Below are 23,197 nucleotides of genomic sequence, written 5' to 3'. Positions count from 1 at the left end.
GGAGGGAGGGGGAGAAAAAGAAGGGGAGAAAAAGAAGGAGAGAAAGAGAGTGAGAGGAACGTAATATAAAGTAATAAAATGGGACAAATGAGAACAGAAATGGAAGTCTCAAGACAAATAAAAAAGTTGAATTTAATACAACTAAATTTCACCAAAAGATGGGAGTCCAAAAGGAAACTGCCTTTCGGGGGCCCATGATGAGGATGAAATTGAGAGAGAGAGAGAGAGAGAGCAACGTAATATGATATAATATAATGGGATAATTGGAACAAAAATGGAAGTCTCAATACCAAAGAAAATGTAAAATTAAAAACAACTAAATTTCACCAAAAGATGGAGTCCGAAAGGAAAATGCCTATCGGGGGCCCGTGATGAGGGTGAAATTGAAGTGCCGCGTCTCGGGGATGGGATGCGACGTCTCGCCAAAAGCCATTTTCTCCGTCTGCGAGAAGATGATCATGGCGGCAGTCAGGAATGCAATCCAGAGAAAGAAACCGATAGCGAGACCCACATAGCAGAGGCGTCGTGTCGTACCTGAGGCACGCTGCGACCCGATGATGTCACCTACCAACGCACGATCACGCACCTGTCGGCAGATACAAGAGACGTGTAAACTATCAAAGTCATCAAAAGGCGGAATCAAAATATATAGAATTAGAACAAACGATTAATCATCTGTTCAGAGCCAGAAGGGCGTTACCTCTGCTTGCTGAGCCTTGCTCTAAACAGATAAAATAAGGTATAGGCCTTAACACACCGGAGGTATATATTGTTCTTACCTGTTTAGACCCGAGACTAGCAAAGAGCCCAATGAGAGGTAAAAGACCGAGATAATCTCTACAAGGGTGACGGTTGAAATTGGAAATCAATTCCTAATGCCATATTTTACTTAAAGCCTGTCTGCACTAGTTTGGCCAGGGGGACTAGAACTCCCTGCAAAGTCACTGACAGGTGGTTATCTAATCAAATCAGCTCTCAATTAACGTAAGAAAAAGGGGATCATGGGGGACACACAGACACTGATTAGGCATTGTTTGCTATATAGAGGGCGCAAGTAGCTATAAGAAATGCAGTGGGGCTTAATAAGGGAGTTTAAAGATAAAATCTGTGCATGGGCAGATAAAGGTTATTTGTACCAAAATGGTAAAACCCACAGAGATGAATACTGGATATGCGCTCATGAAAGTTATGTAACATTATTCATTTATGCACCAACGGTACATTCTATGATACGCAGGTGGAAGTATTCTTTTCAAGAGGTCAAACAAAAGGTATTCATGAAACACATCTAGGACTTTGGCAGTTATTATTCTAAGATGCTCAAAGTGGAACTTCTCCATGTGTAAAGATCTGTGGATATTTGGGGTCATTTGTACCATGTCCTATCTGTAAACTCCCTTATTAAAGGGATAACAATTCCAGGCATGGTGCTTTTAATTTTACCTGTCTAGATTTGAGGATAGCGAAGAGACCAATGGGGGGAAAGAAGACCAAGACGAAGATAGCAAGACCGAGATAGTCTCTACACGGAGGACCATTGTACTGGACACCTATCACAGAGATGTTTGAGACCACTGGACGCACCTGAAAAACACAAAAATAAAACAAGAGTTTCAATTCAAACAATACAGAGTGCTTTCAAACTTAAAGCTATTACAGAAGAAAACTAGATGGAATTTTGACTGCGCGCAGTCGAAAATGATGCCTCCGCCATAGAGCAATTTAAACAAGTTTGGAGTTTAAATCTCCAGTGGTTCTTGAGATATCATGATAACAATCTCAATGTATGGAATTTCATAAGTTGACCTCTGTGACCCTTGACCTTTGACCTACGTGCTCCAAAATCTAATCAGATTGTCTTCCTATGGTGATACACACTATCATTAAGTTTGAAGTTTAAATCTCCAGTGGTTCTTGAGATATTATGATAACAATCTCAATGTATGGAATTTCATAAGTTGACCTCTGTGACCCTTGACCTTTGACCTACGTGCTCCAAAATCTAATCAGATCGTCTTCCTATAGTGATACACACTATCACTAAGTTTGAAGTTTAAATCTCCAGTGGTTCTTGAGATATCATGATAACAATCTCAATGTATGGAATTTCATAAGTTGACCTCTGTGACCCTTGACCTTTGACATACGTGCTCCAAAATCTAATCAGATCATCTTCCTATGGTGATACATACTATCCTTAAGTTTGAAGTTTAAATCTCAAATGGTTCTTGAGATATCGCGCTAACAAACTCAATACAAGGAATTTCATAAGTTGACCTCTGTGACCTGTGACCTTTGACCTACGTACTCCAAAATCTAATCAGATCGTCTTCCTATGGTGATAAATACTATTTCCGAGTCTTAAGTTTAAATCTTCAATGGTTCTTGAGATATTGTGATAACGGTCAAACGGGACGGACGTACGGACGTACGGACGGACGTACGGACGGACGTACGGACGTACGGACGTACGGACGGACAACCCGAAAACATGATGCCTCCGGCACCACCTTCGGTGGCGGAGGCATAAAAAGGTAAACACTGATTTATATTACCAGTTTCTATAGCATTTTGTGGTGGTGGTGGTGGTTATTTTACCTGACTGCTAAGAAAGCATAAACGCTTGTAAATAAGCAACCAGACGGCCGACGGCTTTAAGTCCTCTCCTAGGGACCTGGTAATGAGGATAAATGCTTTACCAAAGGGCACTAGCGCATCGCCTTGGTTTCGAACCTGGGTCACCAGATCACTGCTCTACCGACTAAGCTATCGCGCCTTGACAATCACAAATTTAAAACAAATAAACATTAAAACAGCAACATGTTGAAAAGTTTAACATCAATGGTTCTCTATACAAACAATTGGTAAATTTTACAACATGTACATGTACATGGACTTGGAGCCTTTCTGTCGATTGATATTTATTTCAGATTCATTCAAATATTTTATAGAAACACGATTTGTAAATATAGAAATACATAACTTTGATTTTGTAAATACATTTTTGTAGCAATGACGGAAAGAAAAAGGACAATTTGAAATAACTTTAGCCCTTGCATCGTAACCTGAATAAGTTAAGTAAATAAAATTATAAAATCAAAAAATATTCTTTATTTATAGTATCTAAGAGAGTGTGAGGGTCACGATGTGAATAGAAAATGTTAGAATCATCAACAAAAAGGATAAAGGATAAGATATCAGAGGAATTTTTGAGATCATTTATGTATAAGGAAAAGAAGGGGACCAAGGAGGGAACCTTGAGGAACCCCACACTGTAATGCTTTTGAGGCTGATACAGAACTATATACTTAGTACTTACCGCCTGGGTATATACTCCAGGGTAGGAAGCATACGGTGACCGCATCCCATGGTGAAAGTTGTTCTCTTGGAGTCTTGTGTATGCTGGAATGTAATGAAAAATACATAGATATTAAATGACCAGGGGGGCGTTTCACAAAGCCTTTCTTCAATGACAAATAACAAAAATCAGTGATAAATCTGCTGATAACCAATTAGAAGCAAAGATTTCAGACTTTTTCAGTAGCTTAGAACACAAATTGTCATTTGTCACGGATGCAGGTTTTGTGAAATGCCCCCGCTCTCCTTGTATCTAAGACCATAGAGCTATGTTTTGTGCGCCTGGTGCGAAAGTCTAGCATCAGCCACACGAGGTCGTAAGGTCACAGCAGTTTGCTCAGATTTGACTGCAAGTTATCCTTAAAGGGGGTGTAACATGGAAAATATTGGTTAATGCCATCTACAACTTCTTTTGGACAATTGCACGTAAACGAATGGACTTGATTAACAGTCAGCGCACGCTAGCGCTCGCGAAACAGACCAAAATTCTCCACACGCTTCGTTCCCATGTATTTTGGGCCTTGGGCCTGATATCAAATGATGTTTGTTAACATAACCAATAGGGTTGATTCACAATTATAAGCCTATTTTTCAGCTCGCGGGTTGACATCTTTCGACCAGTGCAGCACAACAAAATGCTAGCCGCCGATTGAAATGACAAAAGTGGTACGTCCAAGCTGTGTAAATCCATGCAATGAGAACGACTGTTCAGTATACACGTAGTAGTAATAGCGCAAATTTATTGAATTTTGATGTCAAATCCAACCACCAAAATTTAATCGAGTCTGACTGAAAATTTCGCCTGATTTGGACAGGAATCAATAGAAATGGTCAGTTTTTGCCAAAGAGTGGCTAAACAAAAGTACTTTAATATGTAGGATCAAATACTTAATAGCCATGAATACAAACTGATTGTAAAATTGTTTTTGCGATTGATTACCTTAAATGAATCGATCATAATTAACACCAACTCCGTCGGAACTCCCTGGATCTGGAGTTAAATTAACACGTGCAATCAATCGCAAAAATCAATATTGCTAAGCTTTGTGTTAAGTAGGAGCGCTGTTTAATTAACATCATCTCATAACATTTCAGGGCTCAAGTTGTTCAATCAAAGAGCAGGTCTATCTATGGCTATGCACAACTCAACAACATGCAACACTGCCCTGTAGTGAAGTTGCACAAGCTGCACACAAAATCCCACGGGTTGATTTTGCTGTATTGTCAATGCAATGAATACAAGTTAAAACTCTCCATCACAAAATATGCAGTCCTGTTCGTAGTCAAAATCGACATATCTTTAAACCATGTTCACCTTATACACACCTAATTCATACATTAGTAATGTAAAATATTCATGGTTTGAAAAGAATTTGCTAAATTATGATTATTGGACTTACGGGCAGACATTTTGCGATGATGTTTGTTGTCCAAATCAGCTGTCAACATCTACCCTCTATTCTCCATTGCATGCTCAGATCTATTTACATTCCCCGATTTTGAGAGCGGTTCATTATTACAAAATAGGTAAATGATCCAAGCTCCTGCATCAAAAGTCAATTATTTTCAAAATAAAATGTTATATTTGTAAGAAAAATTATATAATAAAGACTTTTTCTATTCTTTTTATTTACTACAAGATATCATTACATTACCAATATGGCAAAAAATATTGCTACGTAACCCTACGATATAGACTTTACCCCCACAATTATAATGGAATACGCTAAAAAGCTATTTTGGGTGAGCGATTTCTGCATGCTAATAAATGGGTGCCTCTTATATCACAGGGCGCAGTATTAATGCACGAAGCCCAATTTGTGGTGTTGGGAGCGACTCCCTGGGATGTTGGGGCATTATTGGCTTATGACAGAATTTGGGGACGATTAATTAAACAAAGATATTTTGAGCTTTAATTTTTAGGCCGTGTCTGCGTGGTTATGATGAATGTAGGACATAATATACAGTACCAGAAATGTAATTAATACATGATTATTTACCCTCAATCGGGCCAGCTATAGTGAACGCAACTGTACTCTGAATATAGTTTTTTAAAAATGCTCTAGGCATGCATGATTTTACTAAGTTAAAGACATCAGTATAGCTACGCGAAAAATGAGGAAAACATTAATTCACTATTGATTGTGAATATAATGTTTTGTAATGTCAGAAAATAGGCATATAATTGGGCCAATTATGTTCAATGAGAATAGACATGCACACTTTTATTTTTGTCAATTTCAAACTGTATTCGATCATTTCATAACACATAAAGAGCGGGCGTGGGGGCAGCACCCAACCAGCCTATTCTGCAATCCCACCATCATTCAAGATCGGTGAGATCGATGTCCCAAGATATAGGCAATTTATAATATTGAGCCCATACCATATTATATCGATGCAGTGTAGCGTATATTTATGTCGAAACTTTAGAGACTACATAGCATAATATTTCACAACAAAAACTTCCTTTTTTTCTCGCTTCATTCTCTGGCAAAATGAGAAAATGAAAAGAAGACATGAAAGGGGCGACCTCGATCAGCCCCCCCCCCCCTCCCTATAGCCTGATCAGGCGAAGATTTTCATACTCTATAGTCTATACCTATGCGCATAAACCCATCCACCCTCGCGCATATATCCCCTTCCAGTCTCTCCCTAGCCCCTAGCCCTTGCCCCCCCCCCCCCCTGGGCGTCGATCCTCGATCCCCCACCCCCTCCACCCCCTTCCCCTCCACCACCCCCCCCCCCCCCCCTCCATCCTGAATCCGCCACTGGTACGCGTGCATCAACAACAACAACAACAGGCACGATTCACGATTACGCAATCATAGCGAGTTCGTACGTTGGTGTGCTTTTTATCAACAACTGCGGGTTATCCCACATAGCTGCATTTTTATCCTGGCTGTGTATTAAATACTCTGCTATTGATTCTCAACATTTCAAACACCACTGTACAAAACTCAACCGATTTTACTCAAAATCGGTACTTTAGTGACAGTTGATGACACCTAAATAACAGTAAAATACAATTTCTTCAACTTTCCGATGTTAGAAAGAATAATTTATAAATTCAAATTGTGAGTCCACTGTAAAACTTGTCGATCAACCGCATCGGCATTATTGTGTTACGAGTGTGTTGACTATTCATGTATTCAAATACTGCCTATTAACACCTAGTGCAGTGTTAGAGGTTAATAAGCATTGCCTCTCTATGCTTTGCTGGAGTGGGTTGTGGCTGCCGAGGAGTCTTGGAGTTGGAGGCGTTATTGGTGGTAAGTTGGAGATGGAATGATCATGATCATGTAAGAATGGAACTCAATGTTTAACCATGGAGGTCTCACCTCCCTAGATTAACTAACTTATTCCTTTCTAGTGAAGTTTTGTAACTACATAATTGATGGATCATGGATTGTCTTAACATGCAGACCCACACATAGTACTTTTTGTCTTTGGTTGCTAAGTTAAGGCCTTGAAGATTGTGTTGTATCATTAGTCAATGTTTTTAAGTCTAATTAACTCCAATGACCACTGGAAATTACGAAAGTGTTGTGAGGGTATCAACTCGAAGTCATAAATCAGACGAAGCAGTTGTTGCGGTTCTATTGGGTATGAGGCCAATCTTTATTTCATGCTGTTCAACTAGTAACAAAAGAGGGTAAAAGACCCATGACTGCACAAAGTCACTTCAATTGCTGTAGAAAATTAAAAGACACAAAAAAATACAGTAAGTATTGCATCATTACGATCACAAATAATTACTTGCTAAGGCTGTTTTTCGGAGCAGAAAAACTAGAGATCCATAATTACAAATATATGAGGCCTAAAATATATACAGTGTTTGCAATTTAGTTCATACATGTACATTGTATATATTGAGTTTACCTCAGCCAATGAAATGCATGTAGTAAATAAATCTGCCATGAAGGCCACTCCCTATTTATTACTTTCACATACATATATTTATAATACAATTCTGCAAATGAGTGAGCTATCCTTATCATTCTATCAGTCTTACGCAATATAGAAACATACTCAACTAATCACGATACAAATGCAGTGGAACATGGCATCTACCAATATTTAAGTCACCTCATCTCTAGAGAAGATTGCTATATTTGATATCTGTAATTAGTTATTAAAACATTTGCATACCAATCTGAATTCCACAAGAAAACCAACAGAACCTATCTTTATGAATACAAGGCTTACCAAAAAGCAGTTATACTAATAATGTCTTACTGACACGCCTTTCTAGCATTAATAGGCGTGACTCAATTACTACCAGCATGCATCCTTCATGTAAATTAAAGTTAAATCTCCCTCTTCTTCACACAAATTATAATCTATCCAATTAAGCTCCTCGGCAAATCTTAACATCAGAGAGTTAATTATATACTGTACTCACATATTAAGGTCGTTTCCAAAACCAACTTTAGACATCAAGAATATCAGGATGAGACATCAATTACAGCTTCATGTAGGCACAGCTACAACCAGTCTCATCTCTGCTCACTGCATGTAACTATGAGCTTCAACCTGCATACAGTGAGTGTATGTCCACTGGGGCATATCACTCCTCTTTAGTTAGGTACATTCCTTTTACCCCTGACTAATTTGCATTATAAAGAAAGAGCTATTACTCATTCCCTCACATGTAATAAGTTTGAAACTTTGAACCTTTAAGTAATTGGTTGTTAGTTGAACTATATTTTGACAATGAATATGTGAGGATTGATTTGATGAGAATGGCGCCCTCTACCATGTCTACAACTAAGTCTTCAAACATACTTTGCGTCGCCATAGGTAAATCAGGTCGTGAAATATTCTGCTTAAACATGAAACATGGGTGACGGGCGATCCGGTAGGATGGGACCGTCATTGTTGGTCAAACAGTTTTTGAAGCATTGAATCCAATGACCGGGGTAAGCGCTTAGAGACATGGTAGATGTATTAAGCCCTATATAAAAGCGGAATATTATTATTATCATCACCATCTCTTTCCGTAATCCACTAACACATTACAGATATTAAAGGTCATGGATTTATACAGCAGTAAGGAGAGTATACGAACGATGGTTTGGGATTATCTGGAGGAACATGACCTAGCTGAGTTCCCACGGCCGGTTCATCACAGGATACCAAACTTCAAGGTAAGGATTGAGGTAATGTGGAAGTGCTTCATTCACTTGACTCTCAATTCAAGAGATGGGGGGGGGGGGGGGGGGGTTGAATCACACTTTTGTCCTTGCATGGCAAGATGTGTTTTTTTTTCTTCCTGTATCTGTGTGTTTTAGGGGTAGGCTTTCAGATCTGTAATTGATACCCCCCTGAACAATAGGTATTACCTAAGGATTGACGCCCATGAATTAGGAATCCCTCCTTTATGCCTACAGTATCCCAGATGCTCTTATAAATTGTCATTGTTATTTGTTATCGCTATTTTTATTTTTTTTATCATTCCATGCTGTATTTTTATGTTTTTATGAAGAGTGTTGAATAAACTTGAATTGAATTGAATTGAATGTTAATCCATATTTGCAACTCTCCATCCAGGTGTAAATGAGTACCTAGCAATGGCTAGGATGACTAAGATCGATGACTAAGATCGATTTTAAGATCGATTTTAAGATCGATTTTAAGTTGGACTTAACTATGGCAGGATTGGCAGGCCATTCATGCCACTGTTTGCTCTCACAATTTACTGACATCGCTCTCTCAAGGGACTTACAAATCATGGTCACAAATCTACAGAATTTACATTTTTTAATAACTCATTATTGAAGGAAAAAATATAATCTATAGATCGTAATTGAGAGACCAATGGTGAGAGCAACCAGTGGCGTGAACAGCCTACCATAGTTAAGTCCAGCTTAAAGTCGATCTTAGTCTTTGAGAAACACCCCCGGATACCTTTTCTATTTGTACCTGTAGGGGGCAGCTGAAGCCTGCAATAGACTAGGAAGCATGGAGATCTTCCAGAAAGCAAAAACGATAAAAGTGAATCCAGACAAACCTCAACAACAAGCAAGATTTCTGGCATTAGAGGTTAGCCAATCCTTGATTGTCTTTTTGTTGGTGTATGATATGACATGCATCCATGGGGGTAGAACTCAATGCGATAAAGGCGAGATGTGCAGTTAAGAGGCATCTGAGCTGAAGAAGTGCATCTATCTATTGAACTCGAGTTAGACCGTGAGGAGTAATGGTTTTCACTGATCCAACTTCTCTTACCTATAAGCACAGATTATTCAAGCGGGGGCATAAGGGGAATGCCCTCTCCCCTCACCCTCCCCCCCAAAAATGAAAATAATAATAACAATAATAAATGAATCAATAAAAAATAAAATAAAATAAATAATAATAATAATAATAATAATTTAAAAATAATTAACAAATAAATAATAATAATAATAATAATCCTGGACCCACTACTTGATGGAGAGCCTTTGTATTGAAATGATCAGACATCAGTTTGTTTGTGTTATATACCAAGTCAACTCACATTCATTAGGTTAAGAATTTCCCCAAAACAGTTAACCTGTCTATGAAGAACGCTCAAGGGAGATAAGAAAAGTGGTCCTACTAGGCAGGTGGTCTTTCTATACAGGTGGTAGCTAAAGCAGGTTTCACTGTATAGGAAAGGAGACACAACTCCACAAAAGCCTGGCTATTCTTCAGAGATATCTGGGGGGGGGGGGGGGTGTTTCACAAAACTTGTCATTAGTGACAAATGACAGTTGTTGTTATAAGCTACTGAAATCCTTGCTTCTGATTGGTTATCGGCAGATTTGTCAATGATATTTGTCATTTGTCGTTGAAAAAAGGCTTTGTGAAAAGGGTCCCTGAACAGAAGATAACAGGAGAGCTCATATATGGAGAGAAAGAGAGAGAGAGAGAGAGAGAGAGAAGAGCTTGGGCCATCTTGTTAATATTTTGTTTCCATCTTCAGGCGCACAAGACCCTCCTGGTTCCCACCCCTCGGCTCAGAACCGGTCTTTTCAACAGGATTACCCCTCCCCCAGGAGCCAACAAGAAGATGCTTAGGACCTGCTCATCTTCACAGGTAGCTAATCCCCACCTCCCCCTCCCCATCAATCTACAATTGCCACTATTGACACAGGTTTAGTAAGTGGATACTTAGCTGATATATGTGGATAAGGTACCACAAGGTACTGTGTTAAAAATGCTACTGCAACAGCAGCACTAATGTCCTTTGGCTATGCATTAATCTACATTTGCCACTCTCGACCCAGGTGTCGTTAGTAGGTACCTGATATGTAGAAGTGTCGTAATCGAGTGGTTTAAGCACTTGACTTGAAATTGAAAGGTTGTGGTTCTATCCCCGACATGGCACTAATGTCATTGGCATTAATCTTCATTTGCCACACTCGACACAGGTAAGGTAAATGGGTACCTGGCAGGAATTAATTCCTTGAAATGCTAGAGCGCTGTAATGGCAGCTAGGCTAAAGCCGGGGTAATAATTAGTGCGCCTCGATTCTAGATAGACGGCGCTATATAAATGCCTACTATTATTATTATTATTGTATGATAATGTTATGCTTTTTCTTTATGCAGGGAGTGAGGCAGTACAGTTCACCAGTAGGTCTGGATGCAGAGGTCAAGGTTGACCTGGTCCTCATAGGGTCAGTGGCTGTCTCTCCTAAAGGTAACACTTCCTGTTGACACTGATATTCTAGAGCTACCAACCAGTACGATTTTTAGAAGTAAATGCGACGGTACAATTTTCCTCAATAAAATATGATTTTCCAACAAAAATAAAAACAAACAACAACAAAAACGTGTGTATGTGTGTCATTTTTGATGGCAACATGCCCACTCTGTCCTGTAAATTTTCTCACAAGCATCTCACATCAGCAATTTAGGAATGTTAATGGTTCATCGAACACACCAGTCATGATCAAATCATACATATTCAACCAATGATCCATACACAAATTTCTTCTTGTGTGTAGGAACTGTAAGAGGCATTGATCCATGTTTTTTTTCAATACAATTTTTGTCAGTAAAATACAACTTTTGAGATTAAAGAATGCAGTTTTTGAACTCCAGAGTTTGGCAGGTCTGATATTCATGCATGCAAGATAGTCAACGAAATCAGAATCTATCTCTGGACAAATGAATACAATTCTTTATAACCTTAGCCAGTCTGTGTAGCTTGACAGTGGTCACGTCAGATGTCATTCTCGCTTTGTGTTGCATGAAGAACACGAGAAGAACAAATGGTGCAACTCTATTTGTTAATATTAAGCAAATTTCATTGATTTGGTGAATGGTCCGGTATAGAGCAGGAAAACAAGTCAACCAGAGCACTATGTTTTGGGACTTTCCAAAATATTCTTGCTTTGAAAACAGCAGATTTTATCCATGTTGCAAAGGTTTCTGGTATTTTGGTAATGTACACTTAATATAATAATAATAATAATAACGTTTTATTTACCAAGGGTAGCCACTTCAGTAATATGAAACTGCTCTTCCAGTGGGCCCTGCATAACATACACTTGAGCAGTATATGCCTGATTATGGAAGGGTCTTTCACTATACACACATGTAGTGACATTATTATGGTCATTGTGTCTGATTCCTAATCATTAATAATGACATTAATTATGACATTAATTTTGTTGGTATGACACCATTCACCACTTTTTCCCCGCTTTGTCTTATAATCCTCAAATATCTCAGGATACCGAATTGGTAAGGGTGAGGGTTACGCAGACATGGAGTTTGCTATGATGTCTTCCATGGGAGCCGTTAACCAGAATACGGCCGTCATAACAACCGTCCACGACTGCCAAGTCAAGGATGATCTTCCCGAATATATATTCGGAGAGCACGACCTGGGTGTCGATTTCGTCGTGACACCGACACGGACAATAAGGTGCGAGAATAAACGCGCTAGGCCGAAAGGAATCTCCTGGGAGCTGTTGACACAGGAGAAATTTTCCAAGATACCGGTCCTGACGATGCTGAGGCGACGGGAAGCAGAGATGGGAATCGATGTGAGGTTGAAAGAGGAGAGACAAGGATGTTTAGACTCTTCCACAGCTGTTTCTTCAAAGGATTTTTACAATAGTAAAGAGAAGAGAGTTGGAAGTTTAGACTCTTCCACAGCTGCTTCTTTAAAGGATTTTCGCAAAAGTAAAGAGGAGAGAGGTGGAAATTTAGACTCTTCAACAGCTGTTTCTTCAAAGGATTTTCGCAAAAGTAAAGAGGAGAGAGGTGTAAATTTAGACTCTTCAACAGCTGTTTCTTCAAAGGATTTTCGCAATAGTAAAGAGGAGAGAGGTGGAAGTTTAGACTCTTCCACAGCTGTTTCTTCAAAGGATTTATACCATGACAATCTTTATCCTGCAAAGGTGTGTGGTAAAAATCCTGGTGCTCACTCTACAGAGCTGGGTCAGAGAGGTAGAGATGTGGCAGGATGTGGAATAAGCACTACAGCAGAGAGACATTCTCAAGGAATCAGAAAAGACATGATGAACCCAAAGGAACCTGAAAGCCATAGGAGTGAACACATAAATGAGACTGGGAGAGATGCGATGTATCAAAGAACAGACATGAAGGGTCAAAGTGCAAATTCAGGTCAAAGGTCGAAAGTTAATAAGTCTGGCTCTAGTAGGAGAAGAGATTTAGCCGGTATGTTTGCATGGAACTAGATGATGTAGATGTACACTGTTGCTCATATAGTTTGAATATTTTTTTTAAAATCCCAATTTATGGAATTATTTTGACAATGGTTAAATTCCTAATAGATTTATAAAATAGTATACATTCTCAAATTTTAATGAAAAATAATTTGCCAGTGTTTGTCAACCTTACAGGTCTGTATGCGTGTTTGTACTCTATATCCATGCCATGATGAATTCATGTACACATGTAGCAGTGGAGATGAGTTTAAGGAGTTATGATATTTTAGCAACAGTCCATATTGTTTCAATGTATCGTTTCAATGTACACTGTCGCTCATATAGTTGGAATATTTTTGTTTTACCCCAATTTATGGAATTATTTTAAAAATAATAAAAAAATAATAGATCTAGATAATAATATACATTCTCAGATTTTATTGAATAATAATTTGACAATGTGTGTTTTGTGTGACTGCTAAAGCATGTGTATGCTACTATGATTATCAACTAGGGAACCTACACCCTTAAGTCATAAATGACAGTAATGAGGATTAATGCCCCACAAAAGGGCACTAATATGGCACATCGACACGGTCCTGGGGCCTCGCAGTTACGAGGCCATTGCTTTGTCACTGAACCATGACTGTACGCAGCGGGGGCTAAGGTAGGGGGCAGTTCCCACAAATAAAAAAAACAAAGAAAATGCAATAAATTTTCAATAATTCATTGAATTTTACCCCGATTACCCCGATCTCCAACATAACAAAATCTTCTGTGTGCCCATGCCTTGAGCCATAATGCAAAAAATATTCCAAATATATGAGCGACTGTGTTCTTATCTAGCTTGACTTTTTGCTCGAAATTGTTCGTTATTTCTATCGTACTATCATACTATTTTTATGTTCATGTATGCAATAAGCAATAAATGTATCTAGTTTTCAAACAAACTTGATTTATGTTATTCCATTGTGTGCATGATTTATTATGCTCACCAACAATCAATGTAGTAAAAAGTTTGTTTACAATATGGACAGCGAGAGTAAGGGGCGGAGGGGAATGGGAAAGAGATAGAGAAAAGGGTGGGACCGGAAAGGGAGGAGGAGGAAGAGGAAGAGAAGAGTTGGAGAGGGGTGAGAGGAAAAAGAGGGTGAGAGGTAGGGAGGAAGAGTGAGAGAGAGAAGATAGGAAACGATGGGGAAGGGTCAAAAGGGAGGAGGAGGAGAAGAGAGAGGGTGAGAGAGAAAAACTCGACACCAGAGATGGGCTCCAGATAAATAAATAAATGATGTACTAAAGAGGAACAAAGCTGTACCTTTTCCTAAGACTCGGCTCATAATCGAACATAAGTTTATATCAATATGCACTGCTATGTAGCAAAACCGGCTCTTGATCACGTCCAGGCGCGGATCCACTCGCCCTCCCCCCCCCCCCCCCCCCCCCCCCGGCGGAAAAAAAGAGAGAGAGAGAGAGAGAGAAAGAAGAGAGAAAAGGAAAGAAAGAAGAGAAGAAAAGGGGAAAAAGAAGGAGTCGGGGGGGGGGGGCCTTGCCTCCCAGCTGTTACCCCCATCCAAAATTAGGAGAGAAGGAAGGAAAGGGAAAGAAAAAAAGGAAAAGAGAAGATAAAGGGAAGGGAAGGAAAAAGAATGGGGATATCAGTTGCAATGTTCCCGCTAACAAGTTGTAGTTCGGGGGGGGGGGAGGGGGGCAAATAAAGGCCCTTCCCCCCACCCCCGCCCCCCAAAAAGGGGAGAAGGAAGGGACAGGGAAAGAGGAGAGCTAAAAGGGAACAAACAAGAGGAAGAAGAAAAGCAAAGGGTGAAAAGAAGGGGAGAACAGTTGCCATTTATCCCGCCAACAGTGTGGATCGGGGGGGGGCCGAAAAGCCCTTACCTCCCCCCCCCCCAGGAAACCCAAAACAGGGAGAAGGAAGGGAAGAGAAAGGGAAAGGAAAAATGATGGGAGAGAGCTAGGGAGCGGGAGGGGTGACAAATGCCCCCAAATATAATTCAGACGTGGTTTATTTCTAATTCGATACCGGTGATTTACAGATGTTGCTGAAATGACATTATTTTCCGAGATTTTTCCTCAATCTTTAGTAAATTATACTTTTCATGCGTTTGTTGGAAAATGGCAAATTCCTAAAGAAAGAAGGAAAGAATAGTGACCTGCCTTTGTCACAAAATAATGAGGTGTCAAAATTTGCTCATCTGACCGTGATTATATGCCTAAAAACCATGAGTTTCCGGGGGCTCTGCCCCCTGGATTCCACCTTGGGCCCTATAAGGCGTGCACCTGGATGCTCATCTGACAGTAATTTAATGCCTAAAACTCCTGAGCTCCTGGGGGCTTCGCCCCCTCGACCCCACACCAATTAGTGACTTACTAGTGTCACAAATAAGGTATAAAAATATACTCATCTGACGGTAATTGAATGCATAAGACCCTTGAGCTTCTAGGGGCTCCACCGCCTGGACCCCACACGAATTTGTTACCTGCCAGTTCACAAATAAGATATCAAAATGCTCATCTGACCGTACTTTATTGCCGAAAACCGCTGAGCTTCCGGCGGCTCTGCCCCATGGAACCCACGCCAATTCGCGACCTGCCAGTGTTACAAAAAAAGTATCAAAATATGCTCATCTGACGGTTATTAAATGTATACAACTCCTGAGCTTCTGGGGGCTTCGCCCCATGGACCCCACGCCAATTAGTGTCCTGCCAGTGTCACAAATAAGGTATCAAGATTATGCTCATCTGACCGTAATTAAATGCCTATACCCATGGGTGTCGATTTGTATCCGTGGTTGGGGGGGGGGGGGGGGGGGTGATAGGTGCCAAAATATTTTCGGCAATGGATCAAAGCAACCAAGAGATAGAAGCGTGTGGCAGTTTGCACCCCCTCCCCAAGCGCGTAGCTAGAATTTCATTTTAGGGGGGGGGGGGGGGGGGTAATGAGCACGCGAAGCGCGCTCACTAGGGGATTGGGTGCAGGAAGGGGGAGTTTCCCCCCTCCCCCGCGAAGCGCGGAAGTTTGACGTTTCATTAGAGAAAGAAGACAATTCGTTGGACCGTTCTCGACTCTTCATCTTTGTTTGAATCAAGTTCCCATTCCTCCGCGCGTAGCGCGGAAGCTCTGACGTTTCCTTAGATTAATAAAGAAAGAAGACGATTCGACTTTTAATCCTTAATGTTTGAATCAAGTTCCCCTTCTTCGCGCGTAGCGCGGAAGCTCTGACGTTTCATTAGATTATTAAAGAAAGTAGACGATTTGTTGTACCGTTCTCGACTCTTAATCCTTGTCTGAATTCAGTTTCCCCGCTCCCGCGCGAAGCGCGGAAGCTTTGACGTTTCATTAGATTATTAAAGAAAGAAGACGATTCGTTGTACCATTCTCGACTCTTAATCTTTAATGAATTTAGTTCCCCCCCCCCTCCCGGGCAAAGCGCGGAAGCTTTGACGTTTCATTAAATTATAAGAGAAAGAAGACTATTCGTTGTACCGTTCTCGACTCTAAATCCTTGTCTGAATTCAGTTTCCCCGCTCCCGCGCGAAGCGAAGTGCGAAAGCTTTGCCGTTTCATTAGATTATTAGAGAAAGAAAACGATTCGTTGTACCATTCTCGACTCTTAATCCTTGTTTGAATTCAGTTTCCCTTCTCCGTGCGAAGCGCGGAAGCTCTGACGTTTCATTAGATTATTAAAGAAAGAAGACGATTCGATGTACCATTCTCGACTCTTAATCCTTGTCTGAATTCAGTTTCCCCGCCCCCGCGCGAAGCGCGGAAGCTTTCTCCTTGTCTCCTATCTCATTACGAGTTCGTCACAGAGTTCATCTATGTTTACACTGTCCAGGATTGTCTGATGTGCATTGCAGATTGCTACTTTTGCGCTCACGCGCTTAACATTTAGCTCGTTGCTTTTTAACGCTGCGTCTTTGCATTTAGCGCACTGCATTTCTATGATGCTGTTGATTGAACAAATTAAATAAATTCATCGATTCCTGATGAAGCCGTATGAGCGAGAATTCAATTTATTCTTGTCTCATATACGGTTGTCTTTACTTGGTATATTATGTATGTATTATGAAAATGAGATAGCAAAATGTGAATATTGATGGTCATCTTGCGAGTAATAATATAACCATTAACTACTCTAATCGGGCTCTCATCATTAATTTTTCTCTTCTTTCTTTGTTGTTGTTGATGGTGAATTATTGGGGGGGGGGATGATTGTACAGGCCATCCCCCCCCCCACCTCAAATATTGGGGGGATATATCCCCCCACCCCCCCCCCCCCGGGATCGACACCCATGCCTATACCCTATACCCCTAAGCTTCTGGGGGCTCCAACTCTTGACCCTCGCCGGGGCTTCGCCCCTATACCCACGCCAATTTACGCTACGCTCTATCTGATCATTCGTTCATAACGTTCAGCAGGGCCTGCATGTAAAAGTGGGGGTGATGCGGATTTTTTTTTTTTTTTGTCTACCTTTTGTCCCTTTGATTCGATTTTGTACTTAAATTTCTGTAAATATGTTAATTAAAATTCTGTTTAAACAAATTTGTAAATTGTATTTTCATTGTTTTATATTCTATTCGAATTTTATGTAATCACGGCCTCTCTGAAAAATAGCTTTTGCTGAATGCGGGCACAATTTTTGTATTTGTTTTTAACCGAGAATAAATAAAATATACCATATCCCCCCCCCCCCAAAAAAAAAAAAAAGTTTTTGCTCATTTCGTCACTGCCGGTGTTACCATTACGTACCAATATTTGGCTCGCATAATTTCAAATTTGGGCCCCCCCCCAAAAGTTTCCCATCACCCCAATCCCAAATTCATCAAAGAATATCTATTTTGCATCACTCTGGCACTCATCAAGTGCCATGTTCAAATGTACGGGCAATTTTCTTCTAAATTTTGCGAGCAAACCTAGCAAGCCAAACATTATGACGTATTTTATAGGACAATTGTTTATTATTTTGTAGTTAAGAGAATCGATAAGATAAAGAATAATGTAGCGGGCACCTCACCATCATCGAGTATTTACAATGTGACTGGGGAGAGGGGAGGGTAATATACAAATAATTTTCACAAATATCAATTCAAATTCTTGTCAGATTTTCTTTGGCTTATGACAAAAATATTATAATTCAATCAAATGTTTGTCAGTTGGGACAGGAAATCGTTTTCCCCTCCAAATTATAGGGAGGGGACACCAGCAATTTATCCTCCATATATATTCTTTAAAAGGCAATCCATGCAAAAGGCAAATATGCATTTACAACAACAGCAACAAAGTCCAACAAAAGAAAGAGATGGAAGGAGGTGGTAAACCGGAGAAACAAGCATAGTGCACAAGTGAAATATTAGGATGTGAGAGATCAGAATGGAAGAAAAAGAGATGGAGGAAAGGAAAAGAGGCGTGAGATGAAATAGTATATGCGTAATGCAGCATTATAACGTTCCTAACAATATACTTATAGATATTTCACCAAGTTGAATTTCAATGTCCATATATTTCCCAAAATGAATAACAAATAGCATGACTCAAGCATAAGTGAATTAAACAAATACGTATAACCGTAACCAAACAGTGCAGTACCAGATAGTATCAGTGTTATGTTATCCAAGGAATTTACGAGTGGGAATTCCCCACTCTAAGTGAGAAAAAAAAATCATAGTCGGGAGATGTGCGTGGGCGAACGGCTCGGATAAGCGGACGGATCATGAGTGCCAAGGTTAAACATAACACTTCCTGTTATGAATGTCAGTGGGAATTCCCACTCGATAAAAAAGATATGCCCACACACATTGCATTGCTGAATCAAACATTAGGCCTATCATACGTCTCTTACTGAAAGCATAGTCGCCGTTAGATCGCTACTTCATAAGTAAGTGCCGAAGAAGAAGCGTTAAGTAATTTCATTACGTTGTACCGAGTAGGCCCTATTAATTATGGGATGCATTATGTTTAACATTTTCAGTGCAATAATAGCCAGTTAAGTATTTACAACATATTTCACACTTTTGATCAAGTTGGCCAAGTAAATCACATATTTGTTTTTTCTTCCTCAGGTCGTGTGCTTGAGTTGTCAATGATGGCTACTTCCTTAAAGCATGAGACTTTCCATAAGAACCTCGAGTGTCCTATCTGCCTGAGCTTCTTCAAGGAACCCAAGATCCTGACCTGCTCCCATACCTTCTGCAAGGGTTGTCTTGAGTCTCTCCTGGAGTCTCATCAAAAGCTGTTGTGTCCTACGTGCAGGGAGGAGACTTCGGTTCCTGGTGGAGTCGTGGGTAGATTGCAATCAAACATAACAGTCAGATCACTTGTTGAAGATGTGGAGACCCAGGGCCAGGTCTGTACCAACAGTAATCGAGAAAACAAATCATTGGAAAGAAAATGGAACAAATGTCAAAAACATCCTAACTACGATGAAGAATGTTTTTGTGTCAACTGTAACAAGTTCGTCTGCTGCAAGTGTGGCTTATTAGAGCATGCAAAGGATGCTCACACTATCCTGGAAGCAGACGCACATGAAACCGAGCAAAAGAATCACGTCAAGAAACTTGTATCTAAAGCGGATGTAAAGATACGCAACGTTGACAAGTATTTTACTTTCGTTGAATACCAGCGTAAAAGGGTGCATAACATACAGGAACGACTCAATGGTGAAATAGATGCAACTTTTGAGGAATCAGTTGAGAAATTGAAGGAAAGAAAGACGGTGTTGAAAAAAGAAGTTGGGTACAAGCTAGGAAAAATTAAGACTTTATTGGGAGACGTTGAGAAGTCAAATCGTAAGCAGATAGACGAGATTCAGAAGGTTCTGGACTTGGTTAAGGATGGACTTAATTTCCCCCTCCAGACAGAGGCTCTGACCGCACATAAGGCGATGTGTCAACAGCTGGAAGTGCTTCTAAACCAGATTAGGCCAGATGAGGAGCTGCCCAGAAGAACCGCTGAGGAAGGTGAAAGAATTGGCTTCAGGAGTCAGGGATCGGATGAACTCCGGTTGGGCCAGCTAACGAATACCAGGGAGGTCCCTGCACATACGAAGTCTAAATGGGTTCTGCGCACGGAAGCTCCACTGCCTGCTGGAAAAAGCATGCGCGGGATGGTAATATCACCAAACAATGAGATGGCTGTTGGTTGTCCCCAGGGAGGAATAGTCATATATTCTCCTGAGGGCATTATACAAGGTACCGTTCTGGAATCTGTTAACGTTAGTGCCTTACACTTCATGCCTAATAGTGGATACGTCATACGCGATACTAAAAACAGAATTTCCTTGTACACAGAGCTTTGTGAAAAGCTTGATGTAACGTTTGAGACAATGAATGTTGTGAATGGTAGATATGGTGGTCTCACTGTAGGCAAGGATGGGCTCATCTTCATAGGTTACAATACACGCAAGAAAATACAGGTATTTAAGCCAGAAGGGGGGAAGGCAATTAGAGAGATAACGTGTAAGGGATATGTACTAAACGAGATGTTTGCGCTGACATCCAGTCAAGCGATTGTCGTTAATATGAGTACATCTAATTTCCACTTTCCGTCTCAGGTAGAAGTGATCAACGATGTGTCTGGTGCTATTATTCATAGCATCAGCAAAGGTGGTGATGAGTCTTACCCTGCTGTGTGTCAGGATGAATCAGTTATCATTGCATGGGTGAAGCGCGGTCAGGGTCTGCTAAGCATCGTTCAGTACACAAAAGAGCTCAAATACATCAAAAACATTCTCACTGATTTCAAGATAAACGTAGCATATACAAATAGATATAGCTTTTTGCAAGCATTCAAGACGGGAGAGATTGCTTTCTTTTATGGTGATCATAGGCTTTACATCTTCCATGAGACATGGGAGTAAATATCAGTTTTCCAGATTTGTAACGAGGAGTTTAACAAGCTTACAAAACCCCAGCATTTTAGATCGTATGTTAAGTGAAATAAATGCACCACATAGATAGTATCTACTCGATCTTGCCTGGTCTCCGTTGTCACAGCTGTTATTATAGTCACCAACCTACACCAGATAAAAATATATTAAGGCACTTCAATGTCTGAATTTGAGGATATTTGGGTACCTCGCTGCCCAATAATTATCAGTAGGGCACCTCTTCGCCCGAATCATTATGAGATGATGGTTCATCGAATGTCGCAACTTTTAAATTCCCGAATGCAGTCCTTTCAGTGCCCCTGCCTTGCTTGCAAGTCTGTGCCGAAATGTAATTTAAGTCAAATAGTCGGTCTAGACACTGCTCTATTATAATGCTCTCATAATGTTGACTGATTTCATTATGCCGTTGACAGTAAACTATGTAACGTTTACGCTTATAGTATCAAGACGTTGGGCTCATTCAAATGGCGTTTATTTTATAGACAGATTCAGGTATAGATAATAACATTAAAAAACGTGGGGAGGGGTAGCACACCTTCTAATCGACTGAAAGCATACATTGCAAATACAATACACAGTCATGCATTCCCGCTATTATGGGGGATGAGCAGCTGCCTCCTTCCAATGCTATGTGTAATACTAAAAAGATTCTCTAAGTGATCATGGTATAGTGGCAACGTAAGCAAATTAATGTTCTCAAAATATTACAATGTATCCGAAAACGTTTGTTTTAAAATATGCAAGGTATTATAGATATGCAATTAGTCCAATTTTGTTTACCTAATTCATATATTGGTAATCATGGTGAAGGCATAATTCTTTTTCCTTTTTTCTGCTCTAAGTACATTATTATAATTTAGGACATAATTTATTTGTATGTAATTATCCATAGCTGTTTACTGTATCTGTGCGTAAATACTTTATAAAGGGCCTTACTCTGTACCATCTTAAATTTCCGTACCTTCTTCTATCTGTCTTTGCTTATCACACATTTATAATTCATTTATACATTTAGTCATTCATTCGGCTAGGTTTGTTGAAAAAAACCCGTTGTAAATCAGTCCAAAGAGTAATACGTCCAAAATTATTAACAAACACACAATACTTTCACAGAAATTGGCAAGGTACAACAATTAAGATTAGAAAGAAATAAGAATTGTTAAATATATTGCACCTTAAATTTACAATAAACATATTAAACAAATCATTCCAATTATAAAAACAGGAAACGAGAAATTGAAAGGAACAAGCTGGGGAACTCGACAGAGAGAACAAAAAGAAAAAAGATGAGGGATATTTTGAGAAAAGATTTAGGAATGCCATTTCATTTGTTTATGGTTTAAGTTCTAATCCTAATACAAGCTACTTAATGGTTAGCTTTTAATTATTGGGTATTTAAATGTATATATCTATATGTATATTTATATCGCTACAAAAACATTTAGGAATACATGTACTATGTCCGTGGCAAGGTGAACAGAGTATATATGACAGTGAAATAGATACAGATGATTTAGTTTGAAACTGTAGATCATATTTTAGATCGTTACACTATACTGGTAGCAAGGAACCCCTGATATATAAAGGGGAGGGGGAGAAGAATTATGTTAGTCTGTAGCCAAACGTTGTGAATTTAGTGTTCAATTTAAATTCAAGTTTATACTCGTTGATAGATTAAATATTTTATGTCATATTGACTTGATTATAGAAATAAACAATTTAAGCTTTATTTGTCGCATGTGCATTACATGTATGTAGGCCTAATTTAAGAATTCCTTGTTATATTTTGAATTGGAAAATAAATCAGTGTAGAAATACATGAAGTTTATCTTGTTATTCTGATATGCATTCAAGTTAATTTTCCCCTTCCTCACTAGGTTCATGATTCTTTCTTAGTAGATTAATTAACTTACTTTATTATCTTTGTAAGAGCTTAGAGTTATTATTGCGCCATATAAGCGTATTTATTGTTATGATGAAATTATGTCAGTTATCATGTTCCATTCAAATTATGTCACATATTTCATGTTCAATTCAGGGAATAGAATGAATAAACTTGAAGTATGAATTTGGTCACTGATATTTCCAGAAAATAGTCCTTTGTCCGGTGTCATTGGTGATAACAAAACACATTAAAAAAAAAAGTGAAAGACTGGGTCATCAAAAGTATTAATTTTACAGAATACAGTACATGCAGGAGGTATGGGGTAGCTTATGTACATGATATTCGTAAAATAATGTCAGCGGTTATAACGGCAAGCGTAAAGGTCAGCATTCAAGAAGAAA

The 23,197-nt window shown here is 39.5% G+C and overlaps 3 protein-coding genes across 5 annotated transcripts; 2 read left to right on the top strand and 1 right to left on the bottom strand.

Moving 5' to 3' along the window:
* Nucleotides 1-9,597, bottom strand: LOC583387. 3 transcript variants are annotated; one of them, XM_011664355.2, is made up of 4 exons: nucleotides 9,371-9,597; nucleotides 3,320-3,402; nucleotides 1,444-1,584; nucleotides 1-586 (listed from the first exon to the last, which is right to left on the bottom strand). In XM_011664355.2, the coding sequence occupies exons 2-4, from the start codon at nucleotides 3,362-3,364 to the stop codon at nucleotides 356-358; spliced, it is 417 nt and encodes a 138-aa protein (XP_011662657.1). In that variant the 5' UTR covers nucleotides 3,365-3,402; nucleotides 9,371-9,597; the 3' UTR covers nucleotides 1-355. The 3 variants fall into 3 exon arrangements, with proteins under 3 accessions (XP_011662657.1, XP_011662656.1, XP_003728854.1); XM_011664354.2 differs by lacking the exon at nucleotides 9,371-9,597 and adding an exon at nucleotides 7,763-7,869; XM_003728806.3 differs by lacking the exon at nucleotides 9,371-9,597 and adding an exon at nucleotides 4,758-4,862.
* Nucleotides 8,393-13,380, top strand: LOC115918939 (methenyltetrahydrofolate synthase domain-containing protein-like). The gene is made up of 5 exons (XM_030995237.1): nucleotides 8,393-8,507; nucleotides 9,289-9,402; nucleotides 10,307-10,420; nucleotides 10,935-11,025; nucleotides 12,063-13,380. Exons 1-5 carry the CDS (start codon nucleotides 8,394-8,396, stop codon nucleotides 13,034-13,036), a joined length of 1,407 nt encoding a protein of 468 aa, XP_030851097.1. The 5' UTR covers nucleotide 8,393; the 3' UTR covers nucleotides 13,037-13,380.
* A 5,728-nt stretch (nucleotides 13,381-19,108) lies between these two features.
* LOC105438027 (tripartite motif-containing protein 2-like) lies at nucleotides 19,109-20,881 on the top strand. Its single transcript, XM_030994845.1, has 2 exons — nucleotides 19,109-20,131; nucleotides 20,576-20,881. The coding sequence occupies exons 1-2, from the start codon at nucleotides 19,109-19,111 to the stop codon at nucleotides 20,879-20,881; spliced, it is 1,329 nt and encodes a 442-aa protein (XP_030850705.1).
* Nucleotides 20,882-23,197: the final 2,316 nt, after the last annotated feature.

Source organism: Strongylocentrotus purpuratus, unplaced genomic scaffold, assembly GCF_000002235.5.
Source record: "Strongylocentrotus purpuratus isolate Spur 01 unplaced genomic scaffold, Spur_5.0 spur5_contig_852, whole genome shotgun sequence".
NCBI lineage: Eukaryota > Metazoa > Echinodermata > Echinoidea > Camarodonta > Strongylocentrotidae > Strongylocentrotus > Strongylocentrotus purpuratus.
The sequence above is the reverse complement of the archived record's forward strand: the minus strand, read 5'-3'. Positions and strand labels throughout refer to the sequence as shown.

What these genes read in the sequence shown, in the direction of transcription:
- LOC583387 (XM_003728806.3), bottom strand. Translation starts at nt 4,806, where the DNA reads ATGTTGACAGCTGATTTGGACAACAAACATCATCGCAAAATGTCTGCC. An exon ending in CTGGAGTATATACCCAGGCG is followed by an intron (nt 1,585 to 3,319) that starts GTAAGTACTAAG and finishes TGTGTTTTTCAG; the next exon opens with GTGCGTCCAGTGGTCTCAAA. An exon ending in CTATCCTCAAATCTAGACAG is followed by an intron (nt 587 to 1,443) that starts GTAAAATTAAAA and finishes ATCTGCCGACAG; the next exon opens with GTGCGTGATCGTGCGTTGGT.
- LOC115918939 (XM_030995237.1), top strand. Translation starts at nt 8,394, where the DNA reads ATGGATTTATACAGCAGTAAGGAGAGTATACGAACGATGGTTTGGGAT. An exon ending in GGACCTGCTCATCTTCACAG is followed by an intron (nt 10,421 to 10,934) that starts GTAGCTAATCCC and finishes TTCTTTATGCAG; the next exon opens with GGAGTGAGGCAGTACAGTTC. An exon ending in AGTGGCTGTCTCTCCTAAAG is followed by an intron (nt 11,026 to 12,062) that starts GTAACACTTCCT and finishes CAAATATCTCAG; the next exon opens with GATACCGAATTGGTAAGGGT.
- LOC105438027 (XM_030994845.1), top strand. Translation starts at nt 19,109, where the DNA reads ATGGCTACTTCCTTAAAGCATGAGACTTTCCATAAGAACCTCGAGTGT. An exon ending in GAAAAAGCATGCGCGGGATG is followed by an intron (nt 20,132 to 20,575) that starts GTAATATCACCA and finishes TTTCCGTCTCAG; the next exon opens with GTAGAAGTGATCAACGATGT.